This window comes from Solanum stenotomum, chromosome 4 (genome assembly GCF_019186545.1).
Source record: "Solanum stenotomum isolate F172 chromosome 4, ASM1918654v1, whole genome shotgun sequence".
NCBI classification, from domain to species: domain Eukaryota; kingdom Viridiplantae; phylum Streptophyta; class Magnoliopsida; order Solanales; family Solanaceae; genus Solanum; species Solanum stenotomum.
Genome location: NC_064285.1, coordinates 6,524,867 through 6,543,825, shown reverse-complemented (window position 1 = coordinate 6,543,825; position 18,959 = coordinate 6,524,867). Strand labels below are relative to the sequence as shown.

The following is an 18,959-nucleotide window of genomic DNA, read 5'->3' as shown; positions in this document are numbered from 1 at the left end:
ACTAATAACAAATTTGGTTATATCACACATTCATATGTACAAGGGACAACCATGACATATGAGAAGTTGTCTAAATATGATGATAATTCACAAGTGCCTACTACTGCTTGTTATAACAACAAAAGAGAAATCAAAACTTACACTAAACATGTCGAAGTTGTTCCACCCTGATCATGATTTTTTGACAGACATACAACTATATACTGATGAAGAATCCTAAAGGTTCTTTCTGCTGCCAAAGACAGAAAGTGATTTTTGGTAATAAACAGAACGACTTCGATGGTAATCAATCCAGATACATAATTGTCGAATAGCTTCCCTCTTTTCCTCCTTGAGAGCCAACGTACTATCATCTTTTTCCTTGATCATTTTTTCCAATTCTCTAACCTTATTGTCTGATTTCCAAACCTTCTCTCTATAAACTAATATCTCGGCTTCCTTGACGTCCAACTGTTCAAGTAAGCAGTCTAGATCATCTTGTACATGTACTATTACTTTGTTTTTCCTCATAACCCAATCTTTTACAAATTTCAGCTCACAAGAAACCTTCGACATTCGATTAAAGAAATGACCAGTACACTCCTCAAATTTTAGAGCTACTGTGTCTAGTGAAGCCAACGTATCGTTTGCTGTCAGTGTTATATCCTTAATGCCTCGAACCCCAACTTGTAGCCTTGCATTTTTCTCTTTTAGATCATTATTTTCTTTCTCGTACGAGTCTCTTGTTTTTTGATACCACTCCTTGTTCTCAAGGTGCATTTGTTCTGCCACACGGATCCTCCTGCTCAAGATTCTCAAACCATCTTCAAACTTCTTACGCAAATCTTCGGTCATTTCTTCAATTTTCCTTTCAGCACTTTGCAAATTTGATTTGGAATCTTCTAACCTGATCTTCATTTGTCTATGTTCCTCATTCAGCTTCTTTATAATATCTTCATTTTCTCTTATTGACTTCTCCTGATCTGTGATCTTCGTGGTCAATTCGATGTTTTTCTTTTCCATATGAGTAAGGCTATTGTAAGAGTTCTGTTTCTCTTTCTCAAGCTGTGACTGCAATAGAACTTTTTCAGTTTCCTCGGTTCGTAGCTGCTGCTGAAGAGTGTTGATTTGTGTTTCCATAGATGAAATCTTATTGGACATATCATTCGCGTAGACCTCATGTTTCTTTTGAAGAGTTGACAGCTCATGTTTCTTCTCTAATAATATGGTTTCCAATTCTTTCATCTTATCAGTTAGCTCCTCTTTTTCTAACTGTGAACGATAAGCTTCTCGGTTTATATCCCTTATTTGCTTTTCCAAGTCACTCTTTTGGCTGCAGAGTGAGTCTACCTCCAATTTCAAGTCTTTTACATGTACTTGTAAGCCTTCATTCTCTTTTAATGTCTCCTTCTCAATCAAAGAGGCGCTTGTTAGTTTCTCTTTTAGATTTTCAATCTGGAGATGACATTCGGATAGTTCTTCATTTTTTTCTTTGAGTGACATTTCTACTTCTGATTTACGATGACTCGTGGCTTCCAGCTCTTGCTGCAGAAACTTAATCTTTTCGGTTAAATCCTTTACTTCGACAGTTCCCTCGTGGCACTTCTGTTCCAGTGACAACTCCAGCTCGCGTTTCTGATTGTTGAAGGACTTGAGCTGTTCATTCCTTTCAGTATGTAAAGAGTCCAACTCTTGCTGCAGAGACTTTGCCTGTGCCATTAGATCATCAATTTTCGACTTTGAGTTGGTCTGATTTTCCTCAAATCTTGTAAGAAGATTAGAAAATTGATCTGATTTCTCTTGAAATGCTGCTTCCATTTGTTTAAATTCATTGGACTTGCACGTAATCTTCTCTCCGAGTTCTTTCTTTTGTACACATGAGGTTTCAAGCTCAATCTTCATCATAGCAATTTGATCCTCTAATGTCTTTATCTCAGCCAATCTCTCACTCTCGTGAACCTCGTATTTCTTGGTAAGAGACAAGATATCTTCTTCTTTTTCTGTTAGTTTCTCCTTCAACCAGGCAGATTTATTTATCAACTTGTCTGTCATGCTATTTTCTGTGCCTTGATTGTTCAAGTCCTTGAAAAAATCTCGAGATTCTGGTTCTTGGACAGAAGATGTTGGTGAATCAGGTAATGAATCCAAGTCCAAACTAGCATTTTCGTGATTTGTAGTGTTCGGAAAGTATGAGCTGCCTTCGCCAGCAAACTGCCACGGGGAATGATATGCTTCGGAATCTGAAACTGAAGAAGATGAAGATGCAGCATCGTCCCCGGCTTTGGCACAAAGATTATACTTCACTTCTCCTTTGAGATTTTCATACTTAGCATAGAGGGACTGGTATTGTTTGTGGAGATCATCAACAAGTTGGATAAGTTCTGATCTTCTCCTCATGTTCCCCTCTCTACTTCCTTTGTTCATACTCTTGCTCAGCTTCACAATCCTTTTTACCTTGTTTTCAATCCCTGCAATAAAGAACAAACTCTTCGAGTTACGACTCCGACAACAACAACAACAACAACAACATATCCAGTAAAATCTCACGAAGTAAGGTCTGGGGAGGTAGAGTGTACGCAGACCTTACCCCTACCTAGTGGAAGTTGAGAGGTTGTTTCCAAAAGACCCTCGGATCAAGTCTAACAAATCATAGTAGTAATGAAAAGAAAAGACGACAATGAAGAAAACATGTCAACTAATAGTTTGTTTCCAAAAGACCCTCGGATCAAGTCAAACAAATCATAGTAGGTAATATTCAAAACTGTACTCAATTTGCCTCTAATAAGCTAAACCACAACCCCTCATAACATTGTAAGGACTGAGGCTGTTTTCAAGTGGAATAGTTACCTATTTTTATGCTTTTCAACTGTTCTTCTTTTTCAGGATCCATATGACTTTGAAAAGCCTTCATGGAACCCTTCAAACGTTGTTTCGCCATCTCTGCTTCCATTATTTCAAAGGAAGTACCACTTAAGATTGAACGATTGCTAGCGCCAAAATGGCTGATCCATCTGAGACAAAGGACATCCAGGATCTGCAATAGCCCATGAGCAAAGGCATTTAGATAATGTGCAAACTGTCCTGACCTTAAAACTCTGTTCATGCAATGCTTTGATTTGGCTAAAAATGACCTTTGTTCTGAAAAAACTATCTAACATATAACATCAACGGCAGAGACGGATCCAAAATCTAAATTTGATGATTTCAATTTATATTCTCATCACTGAACCCCTTATGGTTCAAAACTTAGAATTGTTAAATTTAGTATATTTTCACATATATTTGTTGTGCTCTAAATAAAAATTATTGGATTCAGTTGAACACGTTGGTCATTGGCACTACGTTGTGTTCCCCTCTGATCACTTTTCACCAGAATAAGCAAAAAAACAAACTAAGTCAAACAATTTCTATAGGTTATCAAAATAATCTTTGAGCATGCTAATAGGAAGACCAAAACTCAATTCCAGCAGCTAATAACATAGAAAATTATCCCTTGAACGCAAAATACTTTGTGCACTAGGGTGCTCTTATTTTACGACGGTAGGGACGATTGCTTCCATTACTGAGGATTTCATTTCAAGTCTATAAATGATTTGTTTGGTATATTTGCATGGTCCAAAATAGTAATATACATGGAAGAAAATCCAAACAGAATTTTTTTTTTTGAATAATTTTCTGATTAATCATCCATGCATATTCTAATTTAATGCAACAACATACGCAATGTAATCCCACAAGTGAGGTACATCTGAGGAGGATGCATGGCATGTACGCAACTTTACCCCTATACCTTGTGAAGGTAGAGAAACTGCTTCTGATACGTACATGAACAGATCTAACGTAATTAACATTTGAATTCATGGATGTACAAACATAATCTCTCATTAATCATTAGGATTATCCAAAATTTATCTTTATTTGTCCATTACAACATAGAAAATGCAGAACAAAAAGATAAAAAAAAACTGCAAATTCTTACCTGAAAAACTGTGAGGAAATAGATGAATATTAGCCATTTGCATTTGTTTTCTTAACATGTGTAGTATCTTGAAACTAAGGGGAAATTTCAGTTACTTTTTCTACCATGATATTCTATGGCTATTAGTCATCAATCATCATAAATATATTTCACAGTAACGTATTAGACATTATTTTATCTATAAGATTCAACTGATAAAATTGACAACGGACATATTTAACGGACCATAAAATGTTAATAATTAACGTTTTATGAAACAATAGTTTATCTATTTTTTTTTTATAAATTTTGGGAATTTATTTAATTTTTAATTAGTAAAATAAATATATTATTTTAAAAAATATTTCAGTAATTTAATTTTTAACTATAGGACATTCCATTTTTAATATAGTACGAATAAATGAATTATTATTTAATAAAGAACGGTTGATAGTTGGCTTAGAAGGATGAATAATTCATCCTTAAACAAAAGAGTCCTAATACATAATAATATAGTAAATAAATTAGGAATCTAAGTTGTTTAGGATTTATTATTTAGCATTTATATATAATTTATATCTAGTTAGAATTTGTTTGTATAGTGTGAGTATTATTTTATATAGGGATTTTTATACCGTAAAAAACGGAGCCAGGTAGGGCGAAGGACTTTTCCTCTTTGACAGAAAATTATAGTGTTAATAAATACAGGTTGAATCTCTCACTGCATTTACCTTTTCATATTTCGAATCGCTTATTAAAAATCGAGACATGATCACAAGGAAAGGAAAGGAAAGCATACAAGGAGTTGGGTGGAAATTGCATAAGTAGATGAAGAGCTGACAATTGACATATTGTCTGATTGCTTTATTAGACGAAAGCATGTTTCAGACTCTACTTAATAGTTGTCTCTTGATTGACAGTTTCATCTTTGAGTATTGTTTGGGGATAGAAAAGATTGAGTTGTTGAACCAATTAGTGCTGAAATGAGTGAAAAAACCACATGTTAAAGGTATAATTTGGGTTGAGCTGCTCACATCTTATGTTAATATTAGATGTATAGATTCTTTAGCATTCATTGTTTTATGTTCTCAGTTAAATTGTGTTGGCTCCAAGAGGTTGTTAATATTTGGGCATTTTGTGTCATACTTGCTACCTTTCACCGATACAGGTATCAAAACAAAATTTCAAATAACACAAGGAATAGAACAAGATATCGAATAACCATGTCCTCCAAAAGTTAGACAGATACTTAGATGGAAAGAGATCACCTTTTTTCGGAAATGTCAAAGAATAGAATAAGTTGGAGTTAAGAAAATGGTGTATAATAAATATCAATATTCTCTACACTTTTTGAGTATCATGTAATCCACTACAAAACTTATCACAATTGGCTTAAGTCTTAACAAACTAGCAATTGTGGGGTTCGTTGTTCTTGAATATATGAAGCTGATGAGCATTAGTTCTATATTTACTATGATTCATGCCATCTATACTATTTATATAGGACACACGTGTAACGCACGTGCCCAAAACCTAATAAACTAAATATAGATGATATGATAATTGGTGGTCTCTTAACAATATCGTAGACAGTAAACAAATTGTTCTTATATGAATCAAAAAAGTATAGTGTGTTACATCCATTTTAGAACAACTAACTGTCTTACTAATTAGGTTTAATGAAATGAGTATTATAATATACACAAACAAGAATCGATCGAAACTTTAGATTACTACAACAAAATTTCATAATAAAACAATCTTTATTTATTTCAGGGCAAAATACAAGTTGGACACATGGGGCAATCTTTTTTCTTCAGTAACCATTGTTTGATGCAGTCCATATGATATTCGTGTCTGCATCCAAGTGTCCCAATGGACTCTTCATGCTCAAATTCTGCTTGACATATGACATAAATCTCTTCGATTTCTGTGGAATTTTTTACTCCATCCTTAGGCGCAACAACACGATTTTTATGTCATTGTAAGGACTGAGGTTGTTTTCAAGTGAAATAGTTACCTATTTTTATGCCTTTCAATTGTTCTTCTTTTTCAGGATCCATATGACGCTGAAAAGCCTTCATGGAACCCTTCAAACGTTGTTTCGCCATCTCTGCTTCCATTATTTCAAAGGGAAGTACCGCTTAAGATTGACCGACTGTTAGCGTCAAAATGGCTGATCCATCTGAGACAAAGGACACCCAGGATCCGCAATAGCCCATGAGCAAAGGCATTTAGACATGTAAATTCAGAAACAATTTTAACTGTCCTGATATTAATCCACCAACATTCTTAGCATCCAATAAAACTTTGTTCATGCAATGCTTCGATTTGGCTTAAAATGACCTTTGTTCTGAAAAAACTATGGAGTATGAAAGCAATTCCACCACGTTGAATGAACGTAATAACTGAGAATTTTGGTACCTTGTCAATTTATTTGTATGTAATCGTTTCGTTTTAACATGAAAGAAGAAAGATGTGGTGCAGCAACAGAAATTCTCTGTTTTAATTGAAGCTAATGAATGAGTTCCTCTATAGTTTGTAATAGCATAGAATCAGTCCAAACTATTATTCAAATCACTTAAAAGCAACTAGTATTCCTATTTTTTCCAAATATAGACTACAAACCAGAACAACAAGTACGATTATCCCTTGACAAAACATTACCATAAAAAATTATCCATTAATTGATATCCCCGAATAACTTTTGTCCCGCTGGACTGTGATATGAAATTTATTATCCATTATATCACTTATCAACCTCCATGATGTGATCCCCTGTTTTAAGCTGATGTTTGTTAGTAAACAAATACCAACCATAAAAGATATATGTCCCATCGTTTCGGTGGACTATTTCCATTTGTCATTCTTGATTAAACTCATCAATCATCACCAAGATGGAAGGTAGAGCAACAAAGGGATTCATATTTACTATCGGTGTGTGAGTTCTTTCACATGCTTCCATAACCGCCCGCAATCTCTTTCCAGGCATTTAGGTCGGCATCTTCCAACTTTTTGCAGAACACAACTTCAAATCCCCTGCATATAGAAAAAAAGATTAGTAACATATCTTGTTTCGGTAGAGATCACAAAGTTAAGAAAATAGAGAAAGGTGAATGATGTATTGTTCTCTATTCATAACTTTTAGGGTGCTATATTCATCTTGCCACAAAGTGTTTTGAAGGAGGTGGATCAGAGGTGTAGGAAGTTTCTGGGAGGCACGTAGGAAAGGAAGAAGGTCAATCTGGTAGCATGGGACACGTTTTATGTACCCAAGTGCACTGAAGGGCTGAACATAATTAAGGGATACAGGAACTGAAACTTTATTTTTGTGGGTAAACTGTTAGCAACTGGTGATGCATAAGGATTCTCTATGGGCTAAATGGGTGCATGGTATTTCATACATCAGATGATAATGCCAACTAAAGAAATGAAGTGAACAAACTCTAAACAAAATAACCATGCACATGAAAAAGGTACATTCAGCCAGACTAAAGTGGAGAGGAGACAAAATATTTCAAAATATGATCAAAAGTTGAAGGAAGAGACTAAATATTCATAGAATCAAATGTGAAGACAATCAGTGGATAGAGGAAGATGATAATAATCACAGAAGCTACTATTGCCTATTATGAGAATTTTTTCTCTCATGAGTCCTTGAAAACTAACCTCCAGTTCATTGAAAATATTTCTAAGATGATCATAGAATGAAGGAAAAGACTACATATTGTCACCGACATTTATCGGATGATCAAAGATAGAAAAAAGAGACTAAATATACATAATATCAAAGATGGTCACAACTATGACAACACTCGCCCTGAAATATCCTGGAGATCTAAATGGTAAAGAGCTTAGTAAGTTCATGTCTCATCCTGATTCCTAAGGCAGGTTAAATACTGCAACAAAAATCACCTAGTTACCGTTCTCAAGAATGTATTAGCTAGTGCTTCAGACTTATCAAAAAGCAAATAAAGATATATGCATCTAGAATGGTCATCAATGAATGAGATAAAACATCTCTAACCTTTAAAACAGTAAATGGTCCATATTACCATGTTTATGCCCTTCCCCAAGCGCGTGCGTTGTTTACCAATGTTTTACAAATTACAACTTCAAATGTCTGACATATTAATTAATATGGAACAAAAGATTACTAGCATATTTATCAAATAAGATCGTAGAAATTACATTTTTGAGAACTAAATGATTAGAAATTTTAACTTGTAAGACATTGCGAAACAATTAGAACTTCATGCGAAAGCTAATAATTGCAAAATATGATGATGATAAATTAGATGTAAAGAAAAACTATAAAAAGATGCTATGATATTAATTGACTTAGCAGGGTTAATAAAATATGAAACCTAAAGCCAAATTATATATATATACAAATAATAGGTTTGTTTAATAATTTTTTTTATATATTTTTTATTCTTATAAATTCTTAAAATACATAATAGTCAATTATAATTTGATAATTATTTATTTTTATTTTTTTGCAATTGACAGTATAATATTCTTGTAATAATTCATAAGATACAAATAGACATATACAAATGATTATACGATATATAACACTACAAATGTTTATATCTTATCTAAGTTCTTATTGATTATAGTTTTGAGAAAATTTTCAATTGAATGAATTATTACACAAACTATCAAATTATTCTAAAAGTAGTAGAAGTATTTAAAAACAGAGTTAGACTTCCTAATTGAGTATGCTAAGTAGAGTATCATTTTTACTTATATAATATTCAGTATTACGTTAATTAAAAATTGTGTATTAAATTATCAATATTGTGGTGATTGTTACACTTTAGAAGACATTCAAAGTTAAGATAATGTCTTTTTAAATTTAATTATTTGATAATATAATTTATTTGAGCTTGAAATGTCTAAGAAGACACCTCAAAGAATTGAAGAAATCTTACAAACTCAATGTTAAAATATGATTGATTCAAATTGAAGTAAATTAAACAAATTAAGAAGTAGAAATTAACTACAAATTTGATTTCCTACAACTTTTAATTTATAATTACATCAATTATATTTAAACAGAATAATAAAAATTGAAAATATGTTCTTAATAATTGGTAAAAGATTAACAACAAACTATTAAACAAATCAATTAACATTGAATAATTTTGCGACCTTATTTTTCAAGGGTCTAAAGTCATTGATTTAGTGACTTTAGGTTTGAGCTGCCCATTTGACCTCAGAAACTAATATAAAGAAATTATTAAAATTATCGAGATAATAATCTCCTCTTAAGCAAAATTCTCTAAGGACATAATTCATAAATATGACATTTAACTTGGCCTCATTGCACATTTATGCCCTCTAATTTTGTGTGTGCACAAGTAAACACTTAAGCTTGTATAAAATTGAACAAGGAAACGCATGAGTTCTACGTGACATAATAGACGTATAACACAAATTATCATGTAGGATGACATCTAGAACATGTGTGTCTATTTGCTCGACTTTATACAAGTTTAAGTGTTTGTTTGTGCACACTCAAAGTTGAAAGGTATAAATGTGAGTTGAGATCAAGTTAAATGGCATATTTATGTAGTATGCCTTCTCTAAACGACTATATTGCGATTGCTATTATGTTGATTATATACTATCTTTCGTATTGGATGGTATGTTATATACACTATTTTCCTCGCCTTTTACTTGGATTTGATGTACTTGAGCTGAGGGTCTTTCGGAAACAGCCTCTCTACCTCCACGAGGTAGTGGTAAGGTCTGCGTACACTCTACCCTCCCCAGACCCCACCTAGTGGGATTTCACTGGGTATGTTGTTGTTGTTGTTATTATCTAAAGACTTATCATTTATTTGTAGGAGTCCAAAACTTTTACTCCCTCCGTCTTAATTTATGGGAAAAATTGTATAAAATAACAAACTATTAATTCAAATTAAATACTATAATCACAATTTGATTTTATTGTAACCCGTAGCAAACAGTTGACATTCGCCTCTCTCCCTGAATTTCTCGCTCACCATTCTCAATTTCTCGCTGCCAGTCTCTCTCTCTCGCCTCTCTCACTTTATACAAACACAAATATATAAAATGTGTTTGTGTTTGTATAAAGTGAGAGAAAACTGTATATATACATATCTTTTCGTTCGCCTCTCTCCCTAGAGAATCTCGCTCGCCACTCTCACTCGTCTCTCTCACTTTATACAAACACAAATGTATAATTTGTGTTTGTGTTTGTATAAAGCAAGAGAAAATTGTATATACAAATACAAATACATATATTTTCGTCCTATACACTTATAATTATATAAATGCAGATCTTTCACTACCCAGTTTTCTTTTGTTTTTCTCGCTTTATACAATTGATTTATTTTGTATATGTATACCGAAACAGATTATACAATTGATTCCTTTGTATATGTATACCGAAATATACATATTAATAGTCATAGCAAACATAAAGTTTGTTATGGAGCACAATTATACAAACTATAGCTATAACATACAAATATGATTTTTATGTTTGCTAAACCTAAAATTTACTCAAACTTAGGTGGCACTTTTCGAATTTTGAGATTCAAACAAGTCTATCTTTGACCGTAAATTTTTCATACATCTTATAAATATTTTGAATTGTCAATTATTGTGACTTATAGTATTTTTTACGTAGTTTATAAATATATAAATTTCATTTAAATTTTTTTGAAGATTTCATGCATAAATTACCGGTCAAACATAAACTGTTTTACTCTCGAAAAACAAAAAATGTCACATAAATTAAAACAAATGAAGTACCAAAAAACGATTAACCAAATATGGAAGAAATTGTTTCCAACAAGGAAACATTTTCCATAAAAAAATATTTTAGAAGTAATACACAATGATAATAGAATTATGATAAAGTAGAAAATTTAGAGCAAAATCTAGCCGAAAATGTCATGAGGCGTAAGCCCCGTCAATTTGGACGTACTTTTTTTTGGGTGTGCTAAGCAAAAGCAGCAGTGCAACGCATGGACAATGCGCGAGAGCCCAAGTAGAAAGCTACCTTAATTGACTTTACCCCTTGAAAAACCGAGTTAATATCATGTGGATCAATAATTCACATATCAGTTTGGACGTATGCTTAGGTGTTGGAAGAGTTTGGGTGTGAGCCTAGAAAGCACTCCTAATTAAAATTAAGGTATAATACATAAATGTGCTCTTTAACTTGGTCGTAACTTATATTATGCCCTCTAATTTTGGATATGCATAGATAGATACTTAAACTTGTATAAAGTGAAACAAATAGACACATACATCCTACGTGACATTCTACACGACAATTTGAGTCTCTACTTAGCACATCAAAAGTTGAAGGGCATAAATGTAAAATGAAGTTAAATTAAAAGGCACATATGTGTATTATACCTAAATTTAAAATAATTAAATAAGCCCTTAAATTAATAATAGAAAATTCAACTTGTTATTAAATTTTAATATCTTTTACTCTTACTCTTTTAAAAAAAAATCATTTCTCTCTGTCTTTCTCTGAATAAGAAGTAAACTATGGAGTAAAAACGCATCATTTTTCATTACTTATTCTAGTCTAATTTACTGACTTTAGGTTCATTCTTCGTATTTTTTTCAAGTTAATTTATAAATTTTTACTCACTTTTTAAAAAAAAATTGATTAACTTTTTTAGATGAGCAGTTTTATGTACATTCAACTTATATTATATTTTCTTGTTTTATATGTAATTTTATACTTTTTTATTGTAATTTTTATTATGTTAATTTATAAATATTAAAAATTGAAGATTCACACACCAGCATCTTGAGACTTACGTCACGTTTCCTATCAGATAAAATATCTCACTTGTACTTGCACAAATGTGTCTTTTAATTTGGCCTTAAATGACATGTATGCCCTCCAACTTTCAATGTATACAAATGAGAAAAAGCTCAAAATAGTCCCTTATCATTGAGTTAAGACTCAAAATTATCCTTGATTTTTCATTTAGAGCACTAATATTTCTTCATGTCTGCAATATTGGTGCACTTTTGGTCCTCACTCAGGCTTTTGTCTATTTTTTAACATTGATTTTATCCACAATTTATGTATGGAATGTTTAATCGTCTTTTAGGGATTGTTTGCAAAGCCATCCAGGTAATTAGATTTGGTGTAATTAAATGTAATTACACTATCTGACATGTTTGGTTGGTCAGCTAACTACTTGATAAACAGGTAATTGAGTGTAATTGGCAAGAATAACTACGCTCTCCAATTCACAGGGGGCTGTGAATTGCTGGTAATTATATGGTGTAATTACAAGCTAATTAATTTTTTAATTTCTTCCTTTTATTTTTTCATTTTAATTTTTTATTATTATTATTATTAAATTCTTTTTTATTTTTATTATTCTAATGTTTTCTATGTATAAAAATATATTTTTTATTATTTATATTTCATTTTCTTCTCATTATCAACTTTTACTTCATGTGATTCCATGCAATTTTCTGTATTATCTATTTTTTTTCATTAGTATAATTTTGTTAGTATTCTAATTTTTAAATTAAATTAGAATTCATTGTTGAATAATGTTATGGACTTACATTTTTCTTTTCTTTTAAATCATATTTATATATGTTATGTTGAAATTTAACGTAAGAGTATTATGTTAAATTTTTTGTTTTGAACCTAGAAGTTAGAACTTATGTTGTATTTTCAATTTCATTTGTTTTAGAAGTGTTGACTCGATATTTTACATTGCAATCTATTTTTTTTAGTTAGACTTGATAGATTATCTTTTTGTCAAATGTTTTTATAAATTTTGTGACATTATATTTATCATATTAATCTTTTTGTCAAACATGCATTTCATGATGTTCGTAGAAATTTGTACCTTTTGTTTTATTGATTAATTTAATTAAAATATACTAAATTGAAAAATATAGATCAATTATTTTTATAAGATTAGTTAAAAACATATGTTTATTAATTAATATATTTTCAAACGACAATATGCATCTTAAATATTCAATTTAATATCATTTATAAAATCTCTTATTTGTCTAATATAAATTTTTTAATTTTAGATAATTAATTTTTATTTTAAAAATTTAATATAACCTTATGATTAAACTTGTGCAACCAAACAACACCCTTGTAATTACGTTGTGGCAAACAAACATGTCAATGTAATTACTAGGTTGTTAATTATTACCCTAATAATTTACTCCCTCTGTTTAATTTTATGTGACACTTTTCAGATTTCAAGATTCAAACAAGTTTATATTTGACCGTAAGAAACATTTTGAATTATCAATTACTGTGACTTATAGTATTTTATACATAGTTTACAAATATATAATTTCATTTCAAACAACTGAAAATTTCATGCACAAATTTCTGGTCAAACCTAAACTGTTTAACTCTCGAAAAAAGGAAAAGTGTCACATAAATTGGGATAGAGAATACTAATAATTCCAATTACATGGTGACTTTCCAAACAAATCCTTAATATATTTAATAGAAATAATAACTACATGTGAGAGAAGGTGAGAAGAAGAACACCTTGTTTTGTTTAGTAGAAATATTATTGCAGCTAATATTAATAACGAGAGGTTAATCACGTCGATTTCATATGCAATATATAGTACAAAAAAAAAATTCGCCAAGGTGTTCTTCTCACCTTCTCTACCTGGAGTTATTATTTCTCCTAAATATATAAAAAGACGATTGAGCATTCAACACATAAAATTATGAACAAAATCGACATTAAAAAATAGGTAAAATTTTGGAGGAGGATCAAAAGTAATCAATATTACAAACATGAGGAACTATTAATGCCACATATGAAAATTCAAGACTGAATTTGAGACTTAAAAGTTGGTCTAACCTACTATTAAGTCGGTTTTTTTACTTCTGAAAGTGTCTGACAAATATAAAAATAACTTAAAATAAGTTTGGAAATATTTGACAAGATTAAAAATAATTTAAAAATCAAAAGTAGGCCTCTCCTACTTTTTTTTTTATATTTAAAAGTCATTTAAGTTTGATTTTATTTTTAATTTAAAAACTATTTTTATTTTAAATCAATCCAAACTAGTTCTTATTCTTGTGCACAAATACGCACTTTAACTTATATAAAATTAAATAAATAAATTTAGCAAATTATGTCCTACCGAGAATAGTGTTATGCCTTTTACACCTTACCCCCAATCGTCGCCATTAGCAGAAAAAAGGAAAAAATAATTCCTCTCCTCGCCGGAACCCTAGAAATAGATTCCGTTCAATTGCTTCAATTCACTCCGTTTAGTCATCAGTTTCTCTTCCAATGGGTTCCAGAGATGCAGACCCAAGTCTAGGTTATCTCACTCGCAAGGAAACGGAGGTAAAGCTTCCTAGACCTACGCGGGTGAAGAACAAAACCCCAGCTCCAATCCAAATCACCGCCGAGCAAATCCTCCGGGAAGCTAGGGAACGTCAAGAGGCTGAAATCAGGCCACCCAAGCAGAAAATCACTGATCCAACAGAGCTTGCTGATTACCGTCTTCGTAAGCGAAAGGAATTCGAGGCGTTAATTAGCCGTGTACGGTGGAACAAGAGTGTGTGGGTGAAATATGCTAAATGGGAAGAATCACAAAAGGATTTCAAACGTGCTCGTTCTATATGGGAACGTGCACTTGAAGTGGATTACCGTGACCATACCATGTGGTTGAAGTATGCTGATGTGGAGATGAAGAATAAGTTTGTTAATCATGCTCGTAATGTATGGGATCGAGCTGTTACTCTTTTGCCGAGGGTTGATCAGTTATGGTACAAGTATATTCATATGGAGGAGATGTTAGGTAATGTGGCTGGTGCTAGACAGATTTTTGAGAGGTGGATGGGTTGGATGCCTGATCAGCAAGGGTGGTTGTCTTATATTAAGTTTGAGTTAAGGTATAATGAAATAGAGAGGGCAAGAGCGATTTTCGAGAGATTTGTGCAGTGTCATCCGAAAGTTAGTGCTTGGATTAGGTTTGCGAAATTTGAGATGAAGAATGGGGAGATAGGAAGGGCGAGGAATTGTTATGAGAGGGCTGTGGATAAGTTGGCAGATGATGAGGAAGCTGAGCAGTTGTTTGTGGCATTTGCTGAGTTTGAGGAGAAGTGTAAGGAGACGGAGAGGGCAAGGTGCATATATAAGTTTGCACTTGATCACATACCGAAAGGGCGAGCTGAAGATTTGTACAGGAAGTTTGTGGCATTTGAAAAGCAGTATGGTGATAGAGAAGGTATTGAGGATGCTATAGTTGGAAAAAGGAGGTTTCAGTATGAGGATGAAGTAAGGAAGAATCCACGTAACTATGACACGTGGTTTGATTATATTCGGCTGGAAGAGAGCGTTGGAAATAAGGAGAGGATTAGAGAGGTTTATGAGAGAGCCATTGCTAATGTTCCTCCTGCTGAAGAGAAGCGATATTGGCAGCGATACATATACTTATGGTAAATTTGACAACCTCTACTTTGAATGTGATATTTTAGTTCTATTTTGGATACCTTACCATGCAATTATGTTCATTGGCTGACTTTGCGCTTTTTAGGATTAATTATGCATTATATGAAGAGCTTGATGCAGAAGACATGGAAAGGACCAGAGATGTCTACAGGTAGGATATCGTTGTCTCGACTGAAATATCACTACGTAACTCATTTGGTTTATGAACTGTATTATTTATTATGCTTTATGTCTTTGATACTGGTAATGGCAAACATAATCTAGATTTACGAACAGCAGTTATCCCTGTATCCAGATTATCTCTTCCTTAATTAGAGTGCTCTGTCTCAAGGCCTAAGAAATTTTCTTGGTGCAGCCCAAACCTTCTTGAGCTCGATGCATCCATCATCTGCGGTATTCCCAACTTTAAGATTCTAAGGGGTTCTCTTTCAGTTGTTTAGTTGCTAGTTTCAAATTTTAGCCTTAATTCCATCAGGCTTTGAGTAGAAATGGGGTTCCTTGGTGTGAGTTTTATTGATTCTGCAGTTTTATATGATATTTAGTTGCAGTGGATAAGTACTGAGTTGGTCTTTGTTGGGGTTACCTTCAGTGACTTTGATTAGTGGTGGTGAACAACTGGTTTTGTGATAGGAAGTCGACTTTTCCTATTTCTTGTGTGTTAGGTTCGACTGACAACTTCTCCGAGATGAAATCATTCTCCAGTGTTTGATTATTTTCCACCTAAGGGGGGCAGGAATCACTTTTCTTTATCAATGCCCCCACTCATGCTACTTATCTCTTGCTTTAACCTAACATAGAAACATTATTTTCAATCTTTAATATCCAAAATTATCATTAGAACATTATCCTCATATCCCACCCTCCACCTTGTATATTATATTTCACTTACTTTATACCCAACTAAACACTGGAGGATGATCCATGAGATAATTTTCAAGGTGAAGGATTGTTTCCCTTCATGCCAAATGCGCCCAAATCATATGAATATGGTGATATTTGTTTTTAATTAGTTTGAATGCTGTTACTGGCTGTGTAGTCTGGAGTCTGGACAGAGTTTCTGCATCAACTTAATGAGGCCACCAGTAGCTTCAGTTACCAAAATGAGTACAAGTTGGAAGGAATTGACTTACTTTAGAGATATTTTGCATTCTTAAACCCCTACTACTTGATAGTTGAGCTCATATCTATTGCTTAGGGTGATAATACTAAGGATCTGCATCTAGCCCAGTACCTTGCTTAGGGTGATAATACTAAGGATCTGCATCTAGCCCAGTACCCTTAACTCAATCAAGTCCGATGCCCAGTCAATGAGTCAGAGTCAGTCTCCATTTAGCTACCTTCCTGTATGTTTAAAACAACAGAAGTACTTAATGTTTAATCACAGTGCTGCAGTGTTTTCAAAAGTACCTCTTGAGGGGAGAGGGTTGCCATGCTCTTGGAGAAATTTACTGAAGTGCACTCTTTCTGCAGCATTCACTTCATGATATTTTAAGAAGAGATGTACAACAAGCAAATGGTATCTATGAGTTTTAGGGGATTGTTGATGGTTAGAAATAACGATCTATTTGAACATTCAGTTTTTTGGGTGAACTCATTGAGACTAAGATGCTTTGGGTGGGTAATGTTGTATGCTCTAGTATTCTCTATGTTAGTAGCACTTAAATCCATAACGTGAATATTCTCTGGAAATATGTACAAACTTGGAGCAAGTATAGAGGGACCAACCATTGCTTTGGGAAACACCTGTTTTTTTACCCCTTTCAAGTTGGTAGTTATAAAATTGAATTAACTGGTAAATTTGCTAAACCAGATCGATATTGGGGGTCTGAGGAGAGATTAAGGTATGCCAAAGAAGCATTGGGGGAGATGTGATTAGACAGGACATGTCACTCATGCAACTTACAAAGGACATGACCATAGATAGGAGGGTGTGGAGGTCAGGGATTGGGATAGGAGGTTAGCAGACAGTCTTGCGCGGTCTAGTTTTTCTTACTAGTGTTATTGTTACTTTTCTTCTATTTTCTCTCCGTGATTTTTATTACCACTACTTGTCTCCTTTGTTTCGGTATTATATTATTTATTGTTGTAACTGTTCTTTTCTCTAGTATTTTTAACATGGGTTTTTCACTACTGTATTTCTTATTTTCAAATCTACTTTGAATTGTTTTATTTGAGTCGAGGGTCTTTCGAAACCACCTCCCTGTCTTCACAAGGCAGGGGTTTGTCAAATTATTAAAGCCAGAGCTCCACCTTATAAAAATAACTTATCAGTATTCATTCTGTTTCATTTATTTGTCTTGCTCCACATGTATTTTCATGATCAATTTGCAAGTAATTACATTTTTCATTTGATCGGTTCTTTGAATCAGTTAATTTCTAGAGTACTTACTACTTACTAAATGGTCATTACTTGTATTAAATGATCAAAACCATCAAATGAAGATGGTTTAAGTACCTTTTTGATGCTTGTAAAGTTTCCAACTTAGCATATTTTTCTGGGGTGGCTTAGTTTTTATTGAATAGAACTGTTACTTGTCTAAAAAAAACCATCAAATGAGGATGCGAGNTGTGTTAAATGATCAAAAACATCAAATGAAGATGTTTTAAGTACCTTTTCGATGCTTGTAAAGTTTCCAACTTAGCACCTTTTTCTGGGGTGGCTAAGTTTTTATTGAATAGAACTGTTACTTGTCTTAAAAAACCATCAAATGAAGATGTGAGGAATAATACAGTTGAGATTGTGAGACATCTTTAGATGTTGTATACTGTGCACAGGGTAGATCTATTTTTGGTTAATATGATACCGTCTTTTCTTTTATGGGAGTTAATATGAGACCAATGTGCATTGCACAAAATATTTGGGGCAAAGCATTTGATTCCTAGGATTCCTTTCTTGCATTAAGCCACCAGAATTCTTCTCATGTTTCATTCTCAAAAAGTTCTCACGTCTATATATTTAGTTCCTTTCCCTGTCTTCTAGTTGATTTTTGTTGTCGTGTGACCTATATTACATGAATTAAGGTCATCCAGACACATAAACAGTTACAAATTCCTTTTGGATTTCGTTAGGGAGTGCCTCAAGCTGATTCCTTGTAAGATGTCCTCATTTTGAAAAGATTTGGTTGTTCTAGTGATCCAGTTTAATTCTGATTGTCCTGGATGGAGGGCTAAATGTTGTGATATGGTGGTACTAGGTTTCTGGTGATGACAAATGTAATCTAGGCTTACAAACTGTTCACTCCTCTTGTATCTAGATTGTTCTTCCCTGATTACGAGGCTACAGGATTCTATGGCTTGTTTGAAAATAAATATTCCTCAATTAATTGCATGCTTTTAAGTTAACTACGATATGGTTGTTGAATTTTGTAATCGAACTGTTAAGTTCAGAACTCCAACTTATAAGTAGATGGGGTCTTAGAAGGGGGTTGGAAAACTAGAGATATTGTTTTGCCTTTCGGTTGCGGTTTTTGGAGGAATATCATGAAGGGATGGTTTTGCGGAAAGTATCTCATTCAAGGTTGGAGACGGGAGGGCCCCCCCCCCCC

The 18,959-nt window shown here is 33.0% G+C and overlaps 2 protein-coding genes across 3 annotated transcripts in view; one reads left to right on the top strand and one right to left on the bottom strand.

Moving 5' to 3' along the window:
- Positions 1–203: 203 nt before the first annotated feature.
- On the bottom strand, positions 204–6,140 carry LOC125862026 (COP1-interactive protein 1-like). 2 transcript variants are annotated; one of them, XM_049541997.1, is made up of 2 exons: positions 5,958–6,140; positions 204–2,447 (listed from the first exon to the last, which is right to left on the bottom strand). In XM_049541997.1, exons 1-2 carry the CDS (start codon positions 6,058–6,060, stop codon positions 217–219), a joined length of 2,334 nt encoding a protein of 777 aa, XP_049397954.1. In that variant the 5' UTR covers positions 6,061–6,140; the 3' UTR covers positions 204–216. The 2 variants fall into 2 exon arrangements, with proteins under 2 accessions (XP_049397954.1, XP_049397955.1); XM_049541998.1 differs by lacking the exon at positions 5,958–6,140 and adding an exon at positions 2,827–2,934.
- A 7,988-nt stretch (positions 6,141–14,128) lies between these two features.
- LOC125862027 (uncharacterized) overlaps positions 14,129–18,959 on the top strand; it is an 8,916-nt gene continuing 4,085 nt past the window's right edge. The window contains exons 1-2 of the mRNA XM_049541999.1: positions 14,129–15,401; positions 15,500–15,565. Of these exons, the coding sequence (XP_049397956.1) occupies positions 14,248–15,401; positions 15,500–15,565 (1,220 nt within the window). The 5' untranslated portion in view covers positions 14,129–14,247. The remainder of the gene's footprint in view (positions 15,402–15,499; positions 15,566–18,959) is intronic.